General features: G+C 55.9%; 1 protein-coding gene across 1 annotated transcript in view; it reads right to left on the reverse strand.

Annotated features, from left to right (window-relative positions):
* The window catches only part of RAB26 (RAB26, member RAS oncogene family), a 24,963-nt gene extending 4,483 nt beyond the window's left edge, over positions 1 to 20,480 (reverse strand). The window contains exons 1-4 of the mRNA XM_008633408.2: positions 20,340 to 20,480; positions 2,304 to 2,345; positions 1,419 to 1,485; positions 1,055 to 1,107 (exon numbers count right to left, since the gene is read on the reverse strand). Of these exons, the coding sequence (XP_008631630.1) occupies positions 1,055 to 1,107; positions 1,419 to 1,485; positions 2,304 to 2,345; positions 20,340 to 20,447 (270 nt within the window). The 5' untranslated portion in view covers positions 20,448 to 20,480. The remainder of the gene's footprint in view (positions 1 to 1,054; positions 1,108 to 1,418; positions 1,486 to 2,303; positions 2,346 to 20,339) is intronic.
* Between the last annotated feature and the right edge of the window lie 211 nt (positions 20,481 to 20,691).

Raw genomic sequence — 20,691 nt, forward strand, 5'->3', positions numbered from 1 at the left:
CACAGGACAAAAAGTGCCACCCTCTGGCCAGTCCCAGCTGTTGGGAAGCGTTCTCAGTGCCGGTGACACGGGAGCGGGGTGGCAGGACCTGCCCTGTCCCTGCCGTGGGACTGCAGGCACAGAGGGGTGGCAGGTGTGGAGCTGCCAAGGGAAGGATGCTCTGGAGCAGGGAGAGCTCCAGGCCCCCAGGGGATCAGGGGCTGTGGGACCCCAGGAGCCAGTGAGACACATCACAGCCCCAGGGTGTTGATGCCACCACGGCACAGGGTGTCTGTGCAGGCACAGCTGCTCCCTGTGGATGCACACGGCGTTCTCATGCCCAGGACACAAGCAATTACATCCAGTTCAGTCAGGGATAATTGCTCCCCGGCTCGGGACATGCTCTGGCAGTGCTGGCACAGGTGGCCCCCAGCAGCCACATGGGGCCAGTGGGGCAAAGGGAGGGGACACTGAGTGCCCAGGTGTCCCTGATGCCCCCACTGCAATGTGGGCAGCATCTGCTCTCCCCCTCTGCCCGGTTTGAGAGGCCTCTGCCCCAGCACCACTCCCCAACACCCCTGAAGGACCTGCTGTGGGGAGGGGGCAACCTCAGGCAGCACCAGGGACCCCCCAAAGCTGGGAGGAAGGGCAGGTGGGCTGGGGAGGTGCCGCAGGAAGTGACCCTCTCCCTGCCAGGTTTGGACTAAGCTGGAGGCAGGCAGTGAGGTGCCCGACCCTGACCCACTGTGACCTGAAGGAGCAGAGGGGGATGAGGGAGCAGCTCGCTGGGGAAAGCTCCTGTGCTCAGCTACCGGAGCAAGTTCTCTGCCAGTGCTGTCATTACACAGCATTAATTGGCCGGAGCAGTGAATTCATCACCCTTTTATTTGCTGTGAAAGGGAAAACCTCCTCTGCCTGTCCCCTGCCTGTCCTTGCAGGTACTCAGTGGTAACCATAGTCCTTCTGCAAGTGACCACAGCTCCCACCTCCAGCACACACCTCCTGAACAAACCCACAACCACAACCCAGCCGGTCACACGAGGGACAGCAGGAGGGGCTGGGGGTGCTGCTGTACCTGGATGTTGTCGAAGGATGCTTTGTTGGTGACATCGTAGAGCAGGAGCAGGGCTGTGGAGAGAGGGACAGAGCGTTAGTGCCAGTGCCAAGCCGAGCCCATGGCTCAGAACACATTGCATAGTCCCTGTGGCAGGCCACAGCTGGGGACATGAGGTGCCTGCTGTGAGATACAGAACACACTAAAATCCAGCGCAGCAACACCTCACACTGCTGGTGTTTGCAGAGCCTCCTCCATGCACAGCAGCTGCTTCCTGTGGAAAACCACTCCAGTGATTCCTGACTTACCTGGCCTGGAGTGGCAGCTCAGGGCCCCGGAGAGCTGGAGGGAGGGGCTCCCCAAGAGCAGAGGTGGCCGTGCTTACCGTGGGCATCCCGGTAGTAGGCGTGGGTGACGCTGCGGAAGCGCTCCTGCCCGGCCGTGTCCCAGATCTGGAAGGCAGATGGGAGCAGAGGGATCAGACCTGACCAGAACCCACCAAAACCAGCCCAAATAGCAGGGTGCAACCCCAGGAAGTTTCTCCAGCTTTTGCTCCCAGGGACATCAACAGGAAAAATGACCAGAGCAATGAATATGGAAGCAGCATCTTCCCACTCCTCAGCATGGGGACACGATGTGGCCCTTAACTGGAAAATCCATGGAGCAGATGGAGGCATGGGGACCCGCTAATGTGATTTATCAGCCCTTAATTCAGCCGGAGGCTTGAAGAGTGCACGCTGCTGCCTGGAGCATCTGTGTTACCAAGCTCAGGGCAAAGGGCTCAGAGAAACCATCAGGCCTCAGGGGGCTGGAGCAGCTCTGGCTGCAGGGGCACATGGAATCTTCATGTCCCATGGGCTGGAGGCAGGCTGAGCCAGGGAATGTGGATCCCTTCCAGGATCTCAATCCCTCTCAGCATCCTTTGGCTCTCCCAAAGCAGGAGCGGCCTGGAAACACCGGGCAAACCCCACAGGTGCTGCTCCGGTTTCACCAGGTCCAGCTACGGTCACAGAGCAGCAGGGAGGCAGCAGGGCTGGGACGAGGATCACTGTGGCCAGAACAGCCCCCAGCCCTGAGCAAGCTCCTGCCAAGGGGACAGAGCAGCCAAAAGGGTCCATAAGGCTGTCCCAGGGCAGGAAACACGACCACAAAGGATAGAGATTGGGCCCCATTTTGGGGGTGCTCCTCTGCTTTGTCCTCTGAGGGGCTTTGTCCACCTCTGAACACCCGGGGCAGAAAGAGAGATGCTTCCAGGGCCATGGGGACATACCTGCAGCTTCACCTTCACCCCATCCACCGTCAGCACCTTGTTCTGAAAGAGAATGGAAAGGGTGGTGAGGGGTACGCACAGCTGCAGGACGCCCAGGGAGACACAGCCAGCCCCCATCCTGGTCAGTGTTTCCCCCAAGCCCTCAGGTCATCCCCCTCTCCTGCTTTTTAAAGTCCCATCCGTTGGTCCCAGCACCTGCAGAGCCATGGCCCAGTCAGAAGATCTCTCCCTGCATCAGCACGAGTTGCATCTATTTGGATACCTAAACCCTGGCAATGCCACACCCAGCTCAGGCTGGAGACCTCTGGCCATAAATTAATGAGCACCAGCATTCCACCTTAATGGCCTTCAAAAGACAGAGTCAACCACTCCACATCCAGCCAGCAAATTAAAAATAACTCCTGCCCCTGTCTCTTGGACCTGTTTTTCTCCTGGTTTCTCTCTCAGGATTTTTCCTCCCCTGTTTTGCTTGGTTTTAGGAAAGGTGGGAGCCCCTCGGTGTGGCTGTGTCAGACAGGGAGGGCAGGAGATGGATCCTGACTGTGTCCCAGAGCAACCACCATCCCAGCAATCCACACCAGCCTCTCCAAACATTAAAGGAATGCAAGCCTACAGACCAGCAGTCCCAAGAGAAGGAGCAGAGAAGAGATTAATTTGCTCGCCAGATCCAAAGGAATTAGCACAGTAATCAGTGGGACGTGCTGGAAACATGGCCAGGGAACAGCGCACCAGTGGGATGAGGCAGCTGGTGGCTGCTCTGGTGGTAATTTAAATCCCATTTCCTCCATTTGCTCCAGAGCTGGTTTGGGAAGCTCCTGTCTCCCTCATCATATGGCCATGGGATGGCCAAGGCTGCCATGACCCCAGCTGGGCTCCGCGGGCTCAGGCCTGGCTCATCCACCCCCAGCACTGGACACGCCACCAGCCCCAGTGCCACCAACCCCCCCCCCAGGGACCCATGCCAAGATCCATTCCTGCACATCCCACACCGCTCAGCACCATCACCCCTTCAGGTGCTGGCAGGGCTCTTCATTGATGGTTTTAACGAGGGCAGAGGGAGCATCTCATCTCCTGCACATCTACACAAGGATCCGGCGAGGAGGAGAGGGCAGGAGAGAGCCGGAGTGCTGCATCCTCCGTCTGCTCAAGCAAGCGCAGGGAGACGGCCGAGGTTTATAAATACCTTCAAAGGCAGCGACTGAGACGGGGGAGAAAAGTGATTCACAGCCTGGGAGCTGTAAAAATAGGCAGCCAGGGAGTGGGGAGCTGGGAAGTACTCAGGGAAAAGCCAGGGCTCGGGGAGCCGGCCGGGCGTTTAGGGCTCCCTGCATGTGGAGCTGAGCTTTTCCCAGGATGTGACACCAGGGCTGCTGAAGGCTGAAGTGCCTAAAACCCAGGGTGCCCACTGCCACAAAGTGCTCCTTGGACCTTGGTGCCACTGCCCAGGGCTCCCAGGTGAGCAGGGACAGAGCCATCCCCAGGGCAGAACCACAGCCATGGCAAATGGCGCTGAGCTGCACCTTCACCTCATCCCAGAGGATGGGGAACAGCCCTGCCCTAACCTGTGCCACAGGTGAGACAGAGCAGGTTTATGCTCTGCAGGAGATGCACTCTCCGAGCTCACCTTGCCCTCCAAAACCCCGGCTCCTACATGCAGGTGCCGGAGCTGCAGCGGAGGTGCAGGCACATCCCGCAGGCTCTGGACTGGCACAATGCCATTCCAACCACAGTTCCCATGTGCTGGCAGCCAGCTGCCAATACCACCTGCCAGGAACCATGCCAGGGACTGCAGAGGAAGGAAAAGCCTCTGTGTTTCACCATCGGCCCCAGATCTTGGCACAAGGGGATGAGGACACTTGGTGTGATGGATGGTGACAAGGGACAAGGACACAATGAGAGTCACATTAAAACCAGCACCGAACACATTAAAACCAACACCCTTCCCCATGCCCACTCCAGCTCAGAGCAGAGTGTGTGGCTGTGCCAGGGGACATGGCCATGTCCCCAGTGTGGCCATGCTCCAAGGCTGATAGACCACCATGGGTGGGAGGGAGGGAGAACATGGCCCCAGCCCTGAGCATGGATCATCTAGGCCAAAGCCACCTTGAAGCATCTGGTGAGCAGCCAAAAAAGCTGAAGCTCCAAAGGTGTCCCACATGCACTGACCTCCATTTCAGGAGGTAATTAACACCAAGCCGGCAGCAACAGGAGTCACACTAATTACACTGACCTATATTTCAGGGAGGTAAGTGCTTAGACCTAATTGAAGTCTGCACATGGATCCAGGTGCTGCTGGACCAACCTGGGGAAAAAATTGATTTTCTGAGGATTGGGTGTGGAACAGAGCAGGAATCCAGGGTGAAAAGCTGTAGAAGTGCTCCTGCAAGGCAGGAGACACACCCAGAGCCATCCAGAGCATCACTCCTGCCTGCATCCCTGTCTGCATCAAAAGAAGTTAGCCCTGGCTGTGGCTGCCCCATCCCTGGAAGTCTCCAAGGCCAGGTTGGAGGGGCCTTGGAGTAACATGGTTTAGTGAGAAGTGTCCCTGCCCAGGGCAGGGGGTGGATTGAGGTCCCTTCCAACCCAAACCATTCCAGGATTCTGTGATCCCTGCCTGCCCCCAAGCACAGGGTAGCTGCAGAACATGGGTGAAGCCAAGAAGATGGGAGGAGCAGGGTGGGAAAAGGCAGGAGCTGGGCTGGGAAAGGGCAGGGGCTGCTGCCAGCAGCACACACCAGCGTGGTTCAGATGAACCAGATGCCCAGGTCTCCCCCCATACCATGGCTAAGTGACTTTTCAGCTTCCAATTTGTTTTTTTTAAGGAGCTGCCTCAATTCCCTCCTGTCAGCCCTTCTAAGGCACAGCTGGGGGCTGAGCTCCTAATAAGCATCCAAAGACAAAAGACGCCGTGTGTCAATGCACTGAGATGTGAAATGTGTTACCAGCCCTGCCAGCGAGGGGAGGGGCTGTGTTGCTCAGGGCTCCTTCCTCATCTCACCCCGTTCGTTAGAACAGAGGTAATGCTCCCAGCAGCCTCCTGCCACAATTCGGGCAGGAAAACCATCCCTGCACCTCAGCTCTGCTGTCGCCCTTCCCAATTTCAGTTTTTGTGTCCTTTTTCCTGGGGTGGTGCGAACGTTATTAAAATCTCATCTAGCAGGGGCTGCAGTGGAATGCCTGCAGCGCCTGGGGTGGACAAACACGATGCTCCGAAGTTAAATAGTCTTCAGGACATCAGATAAACAAAGTTGGAACCTTGCAGATGCAGGAAAAATTAAATTACCAAGTGCAGATGGTCCTCAATTAAGAGCAGCATTATCACACACCAAGGCCCTGCTGGCTGCAGCCCTGGCACGATCCCACCACCACGACTGCCCAGGAGCAGCTGTTTGGAAGCAGAAGGGTGGGAGGGGAAGGTGCTGGAGCGAAACCGCGCCGTTCCTGAAACGTGCACAGATGATGCTCCCACACAAACCCAGCACTGCCGCCCTGCTCTGCTCCCACAGCAGCTGCAGGATGGGCAAATGCCATCCCCTCAGATCACAAGGTCCCCACAGTGCCAGTGAATCCCACCAGGAGCAACTGGCACAGCCCCAGGTGCCTGAGTCCACACCACTGAAGCTGCAGCACAACCCAGGATCAGCATCAACAACCCGGCCTCTCCCAGCTCTTACACGCATGAACTCATTAATTGAAGCCTTTAAAGTTAAATTGGATACATGGATCAATTTGCTTCGCAATTAACTGGACAAATGGGAAGCTGCTCACTGACACATTCAGGCTCCAAACAGGGGATCCCCACCCCATCTCCCCTGAGTCTGTGATGGGCGATGGCTCCAGTGGTGCTGCCCAGGAGCACCCACCCAAGCACCCCTGCACAGGGGGGGCTCCACTTTAACCATGGAAAAGAAGTCCCTCAAATGTCATTATTGGGCCTTGGAGGCATCTCCTGAAGCTGAGCAGGGGCAAATTCCTGTCAAAGTGGGGATAAATGGCATTAGTGGCTATAGATCAAACTGGGCGCGGGCGCTGGGGCAGCACAGAGTTAATTAGTGCCAGTAATGAGCTGTGGGACTGATAGCACAGCCACCCAGAAATGTCATTAGGTTGTGGTGTCACCAGGCCAGGTCACCTGGGAGCGGGGGATAGATTGGGTTATCCTTTATTTCAGGAAGTCAGGAGAAACCCAGCAGTGGAGGACCGGCTGAAGGGATGCTGGAGCACTCCAGCCCTGTGCCAAGGCCAGACCAGGAGCCAAATTCCCACCTGGCAAAGCCCAGGGAGCCCCTGCAAGCACAAACACTCCTGTGCCAGGAGGAAATTGGATGAGTTGTGATACAGCAGACACACAAATAACCACCACCTCCAACAGTGGCTGCAAAAATAGATCAAGGATCGATATGGAAATCCGCCCAAAACAGCAGGACACTGCATTATATTTGCTTGTTAAAACCCTGAGGTTCTCCCACACATGCGCAGCCAGGGAGCCGCTCCTGGTGGCTCAGCATCTCTCCAGGCACAGCACCTGGCTCAGGGACATCCCAGCCCATTGCCACAGCCAGGGATCCAGGACCAGCCCCACTTTGCCCCCTCGGTGCTGCAAAAACCTGCTCCCTCTAAATCCAAGCAGTGCCCGATCCAGCACAGCCCAGCCACACGGCACCTCCGCGGAGAACACAGCCAGCCCACCACTCCAGCCTGCGGAAAACTCTTCCAGGAGCACATTCCCTGCAGGAGAGGGCAGGGAACAGCCTGATGCTGTGCTGGAACCTACGGAAAGCCTCTGGGAATGGGGAGACTGGGGCAGAGATGGGGGCTGGAGGCAGGGCTGTACCATGGTGTGGCTGTGTGGGGCTGGAGGATGTCCCAGGCACTGGGAATCATATTCAATGATACTCTTTCTCCTCCTCAGCTGTGCCACCACCAGACATTCCCGTGCAGCCCCAGCATCCCAGGGAGACGCGGGTGGCCAAAACACCCCAGCACGGTTCCCTCTGCCTCATCCCATAAATCTTCCCTTCAGAGAAAAATCGCAACCATTCATCTCCCAGGGCAGGTGATCAATTCCTCAGCAGCTCTGCGCATTTGCACTCTGTAGCTAAAAATAGAAACTTCTGCCTTGGGATGTTTTCCTCCCCAGGCCTTGCACACTCCTGCCTGCAGCCACTCCAGCGCCAGCACCGCTGCCAAGATCCTTTCAGGACCCACAACATGCCGGTGCTGGCTGCTCAGCTCCTGCTCAGTTCCTCAGCAGATCCCAGGAAATGCAGATTAACACCACAGCCCCTCACTGCACACAGCACTTCCAACCTGCTCTGCTGCCACAGCCACCCCACAGCCCCTCCACAGCTGCTAGGAGGGGTCACCCCACCGTGTCCCTCTGCCACGTCTGGCCTGGAGAAGCCACAAGCCTGGCCCTACATAAATGCCCCCCTCCTGGTCTCCAGGTGGGCACAGCCCCTTCCCTGCAGCACCCAACAAGTGCCCCAGGGATGTCAGCAGCACCAACCTTTGTCCAGAGCCGTGTTCACTACATTAAATCCCAGTTAACGTCTCCCTGGCTGCCAGCCCTGCAGAGATAAGAGTCCTGGCTCTTGTTCGAGCAGACACACTGAAGAATTAGTGACTTATCATCTTCTAGTCACATCAGTCTGCAAATAAAAGGGTCTTCTGGCAAGAAGAGAATCCTGTCTTAGGGACAGATTAGAGGTAAGAGGATCTGCTTATGATCATACATTTTAAATTCAGCCCTGTTCTGCTTCTCGGCATCGCCCATGTCAGCCACAGTCCTGGGTGAGGGGCACATTCCCTCCCAGTCCGGCTGCTCCATGAAACCAGCAAGGTCCTGGGATGATCCATGGGATGGTTCTTGAGGGAGGCACAGGCAGATGAGACTTGATGCTCTCAAGCCCAACGAGGCTGCTCAGGCTCATCCCGGCAGGAGGGAGACGGGGCCGTACAAGGCTTTGAGATGTCCCCGTGGGAGTGAGCCTGTGCCCCAATCCCATGGGCAGCCAGAGAAATCCACCATCAAAATTTCTCAGGGTAGGATCTGCTACAGCTGACCTGGAGACCAGAGCCACCAAAAAGCGACAGCCAGCAGGAAGGCTGCACCCATCCCTGCAGCTCCAACACACAGCTGGCTCCTGGGATGGGATGGGATGGGATGGGATGGGATGGGATGGGATCCTCCTCATCCGGGGATAGTCTGCACAGCTCCCCCACCACCCCGGGCTGCATTACTCACCCCTTCCATCTCTTTTCCCCCTACTTTATAAAAGAAGGGATATCTTTAAAAATATCCCTGCTTGCTTCTAAACCAGGAAGCCTTGGAAACAAAGGGGGCAGAGATGGCTCATGCAGATCCGTGCCAATACTGGGAATAAGTAACGTGGCACTCAGTATATTTATCTTCATTTTCCTCATCAAGGACATGCCACGCTGCACAGCTGAACAGGGATCTCCACAGAGCATTTATTGCTCTATCATTTCTCATCTGCAGCAAACACAGCCCCGTCAGTGCCACAGAGATGAAAAATGGCTCATCAGGTCCTGTTAGATGGGGAATCATTTATTTGGGGAGAAATAAAGCCTTGCAGCACTTCTCTGACCTTAAAGGTCTTTTCCAACCTAAACGATTCTAGGATTTGCCTCAGTCCTGGGCTGAAAACTTGCCTGAAGTTTCTGAGAAGACTTTACAATCCAATTTAAAAAAATCAGGCCTGAACATCCAGCAGCAAACACTCTGTCAGCACCCAGCAGTAACACAGCAGCATCCACAGACAGCACTGCAAACAGCATTATTAAAGAGCACTTCTCATCCCTAAAGAAAATGAAATCCCCAAAGACCTGACAAAGGAATCTGTAGCTTTTTATCCCAAACATTCCCATCCTTCACCAACAGCCAAGGCAGAAAGCTCCCAAAAACTGCATCCTTGCTGTGCAGCAAACCTGAGCCCAGATCCTTTGAAGGCTTCAAGGAGAAGAGAGTGACTGAAGAACTCTAATGAGATTTTCTGATGGCTGAACAAGTCCAGTCAGCCTCCAGGACTGGCACCCATCAGGTCCCAGTGCTCCCTGGTACCACAGCCCATCTCTGAATGGTGCAGTGGCAACAGGGACAGCCAGGGCTGAAACGCAGCAAGTCCCAGGCCCCTCTCTGCAGGGCAGGACCCTCCTCAGCCCTGTGGCTGCTCCCCAAAGTCCAGGGGAGCTTTCTGAGGTTTCACTTTCTCCCCACTAACCACGGTGTTTTCACTTTGCCACAGGTGGTGATGCCACCATGGTCCTGCCTGGCCACCTGCCCCTTATGCAAGAACAATCCTGAAATCCCCCTCGGACAGAGCCGGGGACACAGGGGCTGAGTGGGCAGAGCCTTTGCCCCATCACTCCTCTGCCAGTGCCGGGGTGGCCGCTCAGACCCACCCACAGGTGGCACAAGGCAGAAGCCACAGCACAGGAGCGATCCCGGCGCTCCCGGCACAGGGCTCCGCCAGCGCAGGCACCGTGCAGTCAAAGCTTTGATCTTTGCAAAAAAGCTTTTCCTTCTCCCTGGCAGCAGTCCCAGCTTTCCCATTTTCCGCTCTGCTAGAGCAGGCTCTTCCCCAGGTTTGGGCACCACTGAAAAGCCCCAGGAGATGCAGAGGTGCTGAGGAATTGCAGTACACTGAGCACATCGCTGGTGCTTCCTCACCAAAACCACCCCAGTCAGTCAAACCAGTCTGGCCAATCCAACTCCACCATTTGCTCTCCCCGTGTGGGGCTCTGGAGCAGACCTGCAGCCTGGACTGTGCTGGGAAATCACCCCAGGGATGCAAAACACCCCAAGTCCTTCACTGTGGGCGCTGGAGGTCTGGGCAGCAGTGCAGACCATGCTCCCAGGAAGCTGTTCCAAGACATTGCCAACCCTTTTACAAACAAAACTGAACTAAAACCCACACACAGCCACCTCGATTTTTTTGTTGCGCACTTGGGAAGCCCAACCTCAGCCAAGAACTCCAGCTGGAGCAGCCAGGTCCTCAGGAGAGGATTTCCATCTCTGCACTGGGCTGTGGGGCTGATCCCTGGAGAATCAGCCCTCCCAGAGCTGCTCTGCTCCCGCTGCTCTCCCCCAGCACACCCAGCTGTCTGACCTCATGTGTGTATTATTCAGGAGGGAAAAACACATCTGCCAGGCATTAACGCTTGCTTGGGAACAAAGTTATTTTCGGCATTGTTGAGCACTTCTCCCGTTAATTCATGCACATTTATAAGAACAGCTCATGAATGGGTTGAAGGAAGTTTGACCTGAGCCACAGAGCCACTCACTGAGCCCCAGCCCTGCTGGGAGCCTCCTGGATGGGTCTCCCCGAATTAAAGGGGTCTTGGGAGCAGCCCCACAGAGCAGGACCCACTCTCCAAGCTCAGCCCCTCAGCACTGACTGAATTAAGTGCTCTGGGTGCCGCTGTCCAGGCTCTGCAGCACCACAGCACCACGCTGGCACCACAGCTGGCACTGTAAGGGCTTGAGGTGCCTCACAGGCCCCCTGTGCTCCCCCTCACACCCTGACCACAAAAAACCACCCAGGAGCAGGAGGTGACAGCACACAATACACACAACCAGTGACAGGTGCCCAGGGCAGCGTCACGGGGCTGTCACCAGCCTGGAGGGCACTGCCTTGCCACGCTGTTGCCATGGGCAGGTGCAGGGACACAAGGCTGGGAGGGCTCACATCCCCACCAGCCCAGCACAGGTGCCAGCCCTTCACCAGGGCTGGGATTGTGGGAGCTGCCCAGCACCGCTGCCAAATCCAGGCTCAGCTCTAGAAATTGACACCAGGAGTAGCAACAATCCCCCGGCTCCTCCTCTGAGGAAAACGGAGCGATGCAGAGGCCGGGGGTCACAGCGCGGCTGCTTCCCCACAGCTCCCAGAGCCGAGCGTGCTCAACACCAGGGAAAAAAGATAAACCAAAGAAAGTTCAGCCATCTGGGTGCACGAGCTGCTGGAAGGGCTCCCTGTGCTCCCGAGAAAGGGTCTGGACTGACCCTGCACTGCCCGGGGCACTGTGGATGGATGCTCATCCATGGACCCTTCCCCTCCGACAGGGAGGTCCCTGGACAGCATCTCCACTTCGACCTCCCAGCAGCCAGGCTGGGCTGAATTATTCATCCACACATGCAGCTGTGTTTTTCTTAATCATTAGTTCCAAGGAAGCAGCAAGGCACGGAGGCACGGGTGGGACCAGCTGCTGGCGAGTGGCAAGGGAAGCAGATCCAGCAATTTCTACCAAATTCAGCATCCAGAGCAGGGCAAGGTCCTCACCAGTGGAGTCTGCACTCTCCAGACGGGCTGGAGCTCCCCAGATGCCTTCAGCAGCCTCCTGCACTTGGCTTTGCAGCGAAAAAGATCATTAACAGGAAGCTGTTCCAAGGTTGGGAACACGGGGCTGACAGCTGGCTCTCCCCGGGGGGATGTGCCCGGCACAGGGGCCAGGCCAGGCTCGGTCCCGATGAGGAGGAGCCACAGCCCTGGCGTGGGGCAGGACCCCCAGCACGCCTGGCACACATCGCAGCCCGGGGGCTCATGGCCATGGTGCGGCAGCTCTTCCCCAGTGACGGCGTTAATGCCACAGACCCACACGCGGAGCCTTCGCCGGGATCGTTGCCGTGGTGATGCTGCGCAGGCAAAGCTGGAAAAGCCAAAGCCTCCATTTCCCCAGCGTGTCACTGAGCCCGGGAACATTGAGGCTTGGCAGGCAGGAGGAAAACATCCCGAGACACGGGATGCAGATGGCACAAGGGCTGACGAGGTGGATGCAATGGCTTCGTGGCATCTGACCCAAGCAGCTGGGCATGGCTCCCACCACTCCCCTCCTTTCAATAAATTAAATAGAAAAATCCCCCACGAAATGGAACAAAACCTGTGCAGGTGTTCACACCAGGACCAGTCACATCCTCAGAGATGTGCTAATGGTTTACTGGCCCCTAGAAGATGACCCTTCCTGCCTGCTGACTTCCTGCAGGCAGAACTGACCCAGCCCCATCACACCAACATCTTCCTCAGGCTTGGAAGCATCACTGAGACCCCCAAAGCACCCACTGAGTTCCTCCTCACGCTGGGACAACCATGGCCCAGGGCCATGGACATCACCCTTTAAAGCTGAAGCACCACAAGCTCCCAACTCACATTAGTTGTGATCAGGGAGAAACACTTTTTCCCAGAGGAGGCATAAAGATGAATTATTTGCTCTTGCTTCCGAGAGATTCACCAACGCCTCAGGGCAATGACTCGGTGCCGAGCCAGGATTAAAAATGCTGTATGTCCCTGGTAGACAAACAGCTGTGTGAGCTCCAGGGCTCCGCTGGGATCCTGAGCTGGGGGAGCCAGGCAGCCCCGGCACCCCGGGATGGAGCCAGGAGCCGCACGGGCAGCACGCAGCTCTGCCTGTGGGGCCAACAGAAAAGTATTTTGCTTCCAAAGGCTCTGCAAGTAAAGCCCTCAATCCCCCATCACCATAGGAACAGTGCGTGCCCCATCACCATCCAAGGACAGGGACAGCTGCTGAGGCTCACCCCACACTGCGGCTCCCTCCACCACAAACACAGCTCTGACCTGCCGGGATGGGGGCGCTTTTTCCCCGTTTTTTTTCCCAAGGAGGATGACCTGCCAGTACTTGCTGTCCCAGGCTTTGGCACGGTCGATTGCTGCCCTGCCCTTGGCCACTGTGCTGCTCAGTGTTACCATCACAGGGTCCAGCAGAGCCCCACGGACGGGACCCACCCCACGGCTCAGGTCTCAGGGAAGTGGCTCTGGGGAAAGGACAAAGGGAAAGGTGTTTTGCAGGGAAGAACAACACACAGTGAGCACCCGGTGAGCTCAGCCAGAATCGGCTCCTGCCACTGCAGCCATCCCAGCACTGCCAAACCCAGGACTGGCACCTCACCCTTCCCCACAGAGGTTATCAACATCCATCCCGGGAATAACCCAAAGCCTGCTGAGAGCAATAATTAATTGACAAAACGAGGCAGTGGCTCAGCAGAGAGGCAGCAAGGGCTCAGGGCATCACAGGAGCTGAGCAAGGCATAGCCAAGGGGCAGGGATGCCCCAAATGCCCATCCCAGGGGCAGTGGAGGAGTTTGAGACACCCCAAAACCCACCTGTCCCCCCTTTCCTGGCCGGTTTCCCTCTGCTTTCAAAGAACAACCCAGTTCTGCACAGCTGAATTCAATATTTTATCACAAATAAAAGATGAAAGTGAAATTAAGCCAAATGTATTCCATTAAATATTCAAACCATTTAGACTTACTCTGGCCCCATTTAAATGTTTTACTGGCTATAAAACGCTCCCTCACAGGTCCTGACACCAGGAGCGGATCCAGCCCGGCTCGGATCCATGGCAGTGGATGCTCCAGTGCCCAAATTGGCCTCTCCAGGGCCAACTTCCCACCTGGCAGCAGCCAGAGAGGAGCCAACACAGCACAACCGTGTACCCACAGCCTTCCTCCAGCCCGACCTCCTGCTCACCCTGCTCCTTCACCGTGATCCTGCTGAGCTGGAGCACAGCAGGAGCAGGGATCTGCCTCACAACCCCAGACACAATGTGGATGGGTGGGAATTGCATTTCCCAACTGTGTTTCCCATAGTCCCCATCTTTGGTAGGGGTTTTGGGCTCCCACACAGCTCTCATCAGGAGGATACAGAGGCAGATTATGCTGAGCACCTTTACAGTCTCCCTCTTTCTACCAGCAGCTCCCAAGTTTATGTTTTCCTTGCCTGTGTCCTGGCACTGCAGCTCCTGAGCATCCCAGACCTTCTGCTCTCCCCCTGAGCTAATTAAATCCATTATTCCAAGCACCCCAGGCCAGGACAGACCCACGGGGACACCAGCTATCAACATGCACCAGGAAGCCACCAAGCACCAGCAGGGCTGCAGGAGCCTGGAGACACTGGTGCCCTTCCAGAAGCATCTCCCCAACCCCATGTCCCCAGCGCTGTCATGTCAGCTGAAACGGATGCAAAATTCCACATCCAAACTATTCTGGGTGGTATTTCTGACACCAAGGAGGTGGAGAAGGCACCCTTCCACCATCCTGCAAAGAGGATTAAGCTGGTTAAGAGTTTTCTTAGCCAGGCTCTGGGGCTCGCTGCCACTCCAGCTGCTCAAGCACTTCTCTGCTTTGAAGACATTCATCTTCTTTCTCTGCCTTCCCCAAGGCAGGAATGGAGTCCCTTGTCCGCTGGGATCACTGCCTGCATGCGGGGGTTTGCATCTTCCTGGTGTGCTGCAGAACTGGGGTTACTATTTTCCAAAAGCAAGAGGCAAAGGAAGATGAGTAAAAGCCCGGGAGCTGTGAGGAGCGGGCGCAGCCGCCACGGGCACCGCTCGCAGCATCTCTTGGCAACTGAGCCCCTGCATGCAAATGACAGGCACCGACTGCAAAGCTGTGAGTGTCCCTCTGCAAGGGAGGGAGCAGCCACGGGAAGAAAAGCAGGCCTGGGCTTCCCATGAAAAATGGATATTTACTCCTCTGAGAGCCCAGCCTGGGAGCAGGGAACAGGCACCAGCAGCAGCTGGGGAAGAGCAGCGTCCTCAGAGTCACACACGGGCACATGGGGTAAAATCCCGGCTGATCAGTGCTGCCCTCCCTAGGCAAGGCTGCCAGGACCTGCCTCCCCGTGCCAGATTTGGGCACAGGTGGTCCCTACAGCACCGGTGACAGCATCGTGTCCATCCCTGGAACCAGGCAGAAGGGGTGGGAGCATCACAGGAATCATCAGAGACTCCTGGAATGGTTTGGGTTGGAAGGGATCTTAAAGCCCATCCAGTTCCAACCCCTTGCCGAGGGCAGGGACACCTTCCACTAGACCAGGTTGCTCCAAATCCCATCCAATTTGTCCTTGAGCACTTGCAGGGATGGAAATCTGCTCTGGGCAAATTGAGCCCAGCTCTCCACACAGAGAGAAATGCAAAAATATGAAATCAGCTAGTGGCTGCTATTAAAATTCATCCAGCAATGGGAGGTGCAGAACAAACTGATTTTCAGACAAAGAGCTGCTGGAAGCACACAGAAACATGGAATGGTTTGGGTTGGAAGGGACCTTAAAGGTCATCCAGTTCCAAGCCTTTGCCATGGGCATACCCATGGCTGGCAAACAGGCATCCCCTGCCTGCTCCTCTCCACCTTCCCCATCCTGGTTGCAGCTGTGTTGCCACTGGCGTGACCCCACAGAGCGGAATTTGATCCAAGCAATTCAGCAGCACCAAGATGTTTCTCCCAGAGAAAGGCCACTTCCCTCCAGAGCTCCAGCCCTGGAGACCAACCTAAACCCACCCTACTGCAGCAAATCCCCATCCTGACCCCACACAGCAAAGGAGAGACTAAACACTCTGCCCAGCGCCCGAGTTCCTTTCCTCCAACATCCAGAGCTAATTTTACACAGAAAGACGCTGAAATTAATTTATTTCCGTTTCTTTCTTCTGGCCTAAGCAGCTTTCCTCCCACTTTTTCCAGATTGATCCATCAGAAAATGAGCCCTGCTAATGCTCCATGCCAACCGCTGAGATAAAAGCCAGCCCTTGGCTTTCAGGAGGCTCCAGGTTGCTCCAGCCCCTCAAAGGGAAGCACCAGGGAAAGGCTATGAGGGCAGGGATGTGGGCTGGGATGTGGGCACCTGCTGGGGACCTGAGCATTGCCCCAAGGGCAGGGATGTGGATGCCCACTGGGGACCAGCTGCTGCTCAGGGCATCCACACCCCTCTCCCAGCACATGGACACCCAGTACCGGTCTGGGTGCATCCAAACCATGGTCCCTGTTACTCTGCACACTCTGCATGGCTGGAGCAAAGGCTCCCATACTCCTGCAAAGCTCAGCTCACTGCAGGAGGCAGGGGCAGCCCATGGAAGGTGCACACACAAACACAACAAAAATTAAGCAGAGATGCAACAAATCTCCCATGTTAAAAAAAACACATTATACACCGCTGATTCCAACCCTGAGCAGCACAGGGCTGAGTGTAATCAGGAGTCCTTAGAGCTCAGGGCCACCGGTGACAGGTTTTATCTACAGCACGGGGCTGTCCCAGATTAACCACGGCACAGCCAAGCCGAGGCTGAGCAGAGCACAGAGCCTCCCGAGGGGGCTGTGCTGGCGAGCAGCTGAACCCCCTCACACCGGTGTGAACCTGTGCACATCAAAGCTGAGCCGTCAAAGGAAATATCCCCTGTGCCCACTGCCTGCTCTGGAAGCCTGGAGCTGTGCTGAAGCACCGGGGCTGGCTCCCTCCTGCTCCTCCTCTTGCAGCAGCGCCTGAGCTCGGTGCCAGGAGGATGCTCCCTGTCCTCGGGGCAGCAAGAGAGGAGTGACACCGCTGCACACCTGGGAGCACACGAAGAGAAGCCACCCTGGTTTCATCCCCCTGATTAACACAGGAACCATCCCCCCTGCTAATGCAAAGAAGCTCATTAGCACCTCTTCCCAGGGAGAAAAGGCTCATCCTTAATTTTTTTCTTTTATGTTCTTCTCCTTTCAGGTCCAATTAGTATAAAAATCTTCACTCACCCTGCAAAGCTCCGGGCTGTGAGGACCGGGCTGGGCAGCCCCACGGAGCCCGGGTGTCACTGGGGACAGGGACACAGTGGGTTCACGTGGCCCTTTGGCTTCTCTGCTTTGGCAAGACCTCCCTCCCGTTACTCAGCTGTCACGACATGACACAAGTCCCGCTGGCTGCGCAGCTCGAATTTCTGTCGAGGTTTCTGCAGTGCTGCCAAAATTACAAGAAGCAGCAGCTCCTTCCGTGGCACTGAGAAAATCGGGATTCACACCCCTGAGCACTAAACCTGCTCTTTTCCAGGAGCCCCTTCTCCCTGGAACCCGAACATATGAAGTCAGGAAAGCACATATGACATGCCCAGAGAGCTGCTCTGCCCTCACCAGTGGGGATCTGTGGGGAAAGACCTCCCAAGCAGAGGCACCTGACAGGATTCCCCAGGTAAGACCTCATGCCATGGCTCAGCAGAGCTCATGGAGGGCAGTAATTAAGCCCCTAATTATCTAACAATGAAACCCTGAAGGTGATACCTGTGATCCAGACACAGAAGGCAGAGAGGGGTTTTCCCCTGAGGGGAAGCAGCTCAGGAGCTCAGCAGACAGATGTTTCTGCTCAGCCAAAGCTCTGCCTGGACAGGACTCCTCACCCAGGGCTCTGCCTCGATGGCACCCATAGTGGGGGGCTCACCCAGCACTGCACCCCCAGCCAAACCCTGGCACTGTCCCAGCTGAACTGGGAAGGTTGGAATCACCCCCAGGAGCTAAAGATGCTCCCCCAGCAAACCCAATTTTCCCAGGAAGGAACACTGAGGACTCAGCACCTCTGAAGCTTGAAGCCAACACATGCCATTTTGATGTCTTTTTTAATATTACAATCATCTTTATTTCCCCAGCATCAGTGGTTTGTTTTCCAAACACATTCAGATCAACATCCTTCTTTGTTTAAGAGATGATGATAAACAAACTCGATGCGGGAGGTTCTCCCTCACATAAAACAGTAGGAGGGAACAAACCTCAGGGGCCATTAGGAATTGTAATGCCAGATTAATTTTAAATGGATTTCTATTCATTTACATTCGCTCTGGCCTATGTAATCCATTAGCCATAGCTTTGGGTGCATCTAATGGTTTGACATCCTTGAAAATGAGCAATGGATCCTGGAGCCCACTGGGACCAGTGGACAGATTGGGAGAGAAGGAAGCCGGGCTGGCATGGGGGCTGCCCCCAACACAGCTGTGTCCCATTCCAGAGCGCTTGCAGGGACCAGATGGCATCAGGAAGAGTGGAGATGGTCCCCAGGCCAATGCCAGGAGCTGGGCAGCTCTATCCCCATGGTTTCCTGGGCCAGGACGGGCCCCAGGGACCTGGCAGGTCCCGAACAAGGTCATGCGTGCACAGGAGCACAGCTGCCACACACGCTGGCCTTGGAGAGGTCCCTGCGGTCTCTGGTGCCAGCGAGGCTCAGAGACTGGCACAAACCCTGCCAAAACCCCACAAAACCCCAGAATAACCCTCCTGTGCTCACTCAGCACCTCTCCCAGCTGGCCAAGAGAACACAGCAAACCCCAGTGACACCTTCCCACCACTGCCACCTCACAAACAGCCTCGCCTGCTTCAGCCAGCAAAACCCCTGCCAAACTCTGGGGCTGCGGAGAGAAGGAGCTGTGATACGACAGTTTTGTGATTAAAAAGACACAAATTAAAACCAGCAGAAGCCTCCAGAGTTGCCACCCCAGAGCATCATCTGCATCGCAGCGCCCACAGCAAGAGGGACAATTACCCAGTGCCCACAAACAGGATTATCCTAATGGGAATGGAGATGCACATCACAAAACTATTTCCATGTCCCCCAAAATTACGAATGCCTTACAAGGATGATAATAATGAGTTTTAGGGCATACACATGATCTCCCCCACTGTATAATCTGCCCATTTCAGAGCCATGTAGCTCTAGCAGCTCTATTAGAGAAGTAAATTAACCCTAATTTGATTGTTTCTCAGTAACAGTCATTTCAGCGCTCTAATCAATAAGTCACAGGGTTTTATGGCTGCCCTCTCTATCAATCACTGCAATCAGTAATAAAACGCTTTTCATTTGAAGAACACCTGAAACACTGTGTAATTACCTTTGTATAAAATTACAGACCCCAATTTACCCATTTTACCTGCTGCACGCCCCCAGCCTCACCAGGCATGAAACATCCCTTCCTTCCTTAAGGCTTTCTGAGCTGTCCTTCATCCCTTCCCAATGTCACTGCACCAGCGAGTTATTACTCACACCCTAGCCAAGCAGAAGGTTACAAGAGACACTCATCTCCCAGAAATTCTCCAAGAGAAGTGAAGATCCAAGATCCTGCTGGAAAAAGGCGGTTGGGAAGACGCAACACTGGTGCATGGCACCACCAGCAGCTTTTCACAGCACCCACCAGAGCACCCAAACGGAGCCAAATCCATCGCACAGGGAGACGGCACAGCCGGTGCCCCAGGAGCAGGGCAGGGAGAGCAGCACTGCCCAGACATCCTGGGAGGTGACAAGCTCACACTTTGGGGGGAGCAGATGGTTGGGGGACTGGTGAGGGACAGGGAGCAGCTGATCCTGGTGCCAGCGAGCCAAGCCAGGCTTGCTGCTGGCTGCTGCTTTGGTGGCAAAAAGCTGCCTCGTGCCCTGCACAGCTGCTGTAAAGGCTCTTTGGTGCCACCTCTGTAAAGTCACCATTCTTGTTGCTCTGCTGTCCCACCTCAGGGGTGGCAGCACTGCAGACCCCCTTCACCAGGGCCTGACTGAACCATAGGCAGTGCCCCCAGCAAGGGACTGACAGAGAAACATGGCCAAGAAAAGGTTTCAAGGGCCCCAGCCAGCACTCAGATGTTCCTGCCTGGCAAAGGACGCTCTGGGCTCACTGGGGCATGCAGTGTCCCCCTTTCTTCCTCCCAGTCCACCCTTATTCCCTGTGTGGAGCAGGTTCCCACTGTCCTCACTGGAGCTGTACAGCTCTGACTGCTACCCCCATGACTCCTGGCACCAGGATGCTCCGATTGCTCCCAACCAAACTGATCCCTCAGCACAACACATCCCCCCAGGCCAGAGGGAGCAGGGCCACACAGCACCACAGCCCCACATCAGCACCCCAAAGCTGTGCTCAGGAGATTCTTCCAGGGCATTCTGGTTTATATCACTGTTGGTTTTGTTGTTTGCTGTTTCAAGAAAAAAAACCAAACAACTCTTCAAAACACTGCAACTGCCTTAGGGAAATATTTTCATGGGCAGGTGTCAGGCCTCAGTTGTTACAGGAATTATCCCCAGGATCCTGAGCAGAGGACACGCTCCCCCGTCCCTGTGCAAAGCCGTAACGAAGACGCTGCTGAGCTGCTGCCGCTGCTGTCACCCCGAGTGCCCCCGAGCTGATGAGGTTTAAGTCCTCGGAGCAATGTTTAGTTACTCCTCTGCAACATCCATCACTCACCTGCCAGACCCCTGGAAAGGGCTGAGGAGCCCCCCAGGCACTTACCCTGAAGTCGATTCCCACCGTGGAAATGAAGCTGCCGGCGAGGAAGGCGCCGTCCTTGAAGCGCACCAGCAAGCAGGTCTTGCCGACCCCCGAGTCACCCACCAGCATCACCTGCAGGGAGAGAGGGAGGGAGCGAGGGAGGGGCGTCAGGCTCCAGGCTCTGGGAAGGCAGCCCCACTGCAGCCATTACCCTGCTCCATCACAGGAGTGGGCAGCAGATGCTTGAGGGGGAAAAAGCACATCCAAGAGCGATGTCCTCGGACTCAGGGGAGGGTGGGGAAGAGGGTGGGAAAGATCCACAGTGGGATTATTCCCCACCCTGTACCATGTCACCAAACTGGAGACACCTTCC

This window comes from Corvus brachyrhynchos, unplaced genomic scaffold (assembly GCF_000691975.1).
Source record: "Corvus brachyrhynchos isolate BGI_N302 unplaced genomic scaffold, ASM69197v1 scaffold5, whole genome shotgun sequence".
NCBI lineage: Eukaryota > Metazoa > Chordata > Aves > Passeriformes > Corvidae > Corvus > Corvus brachyrhynchos.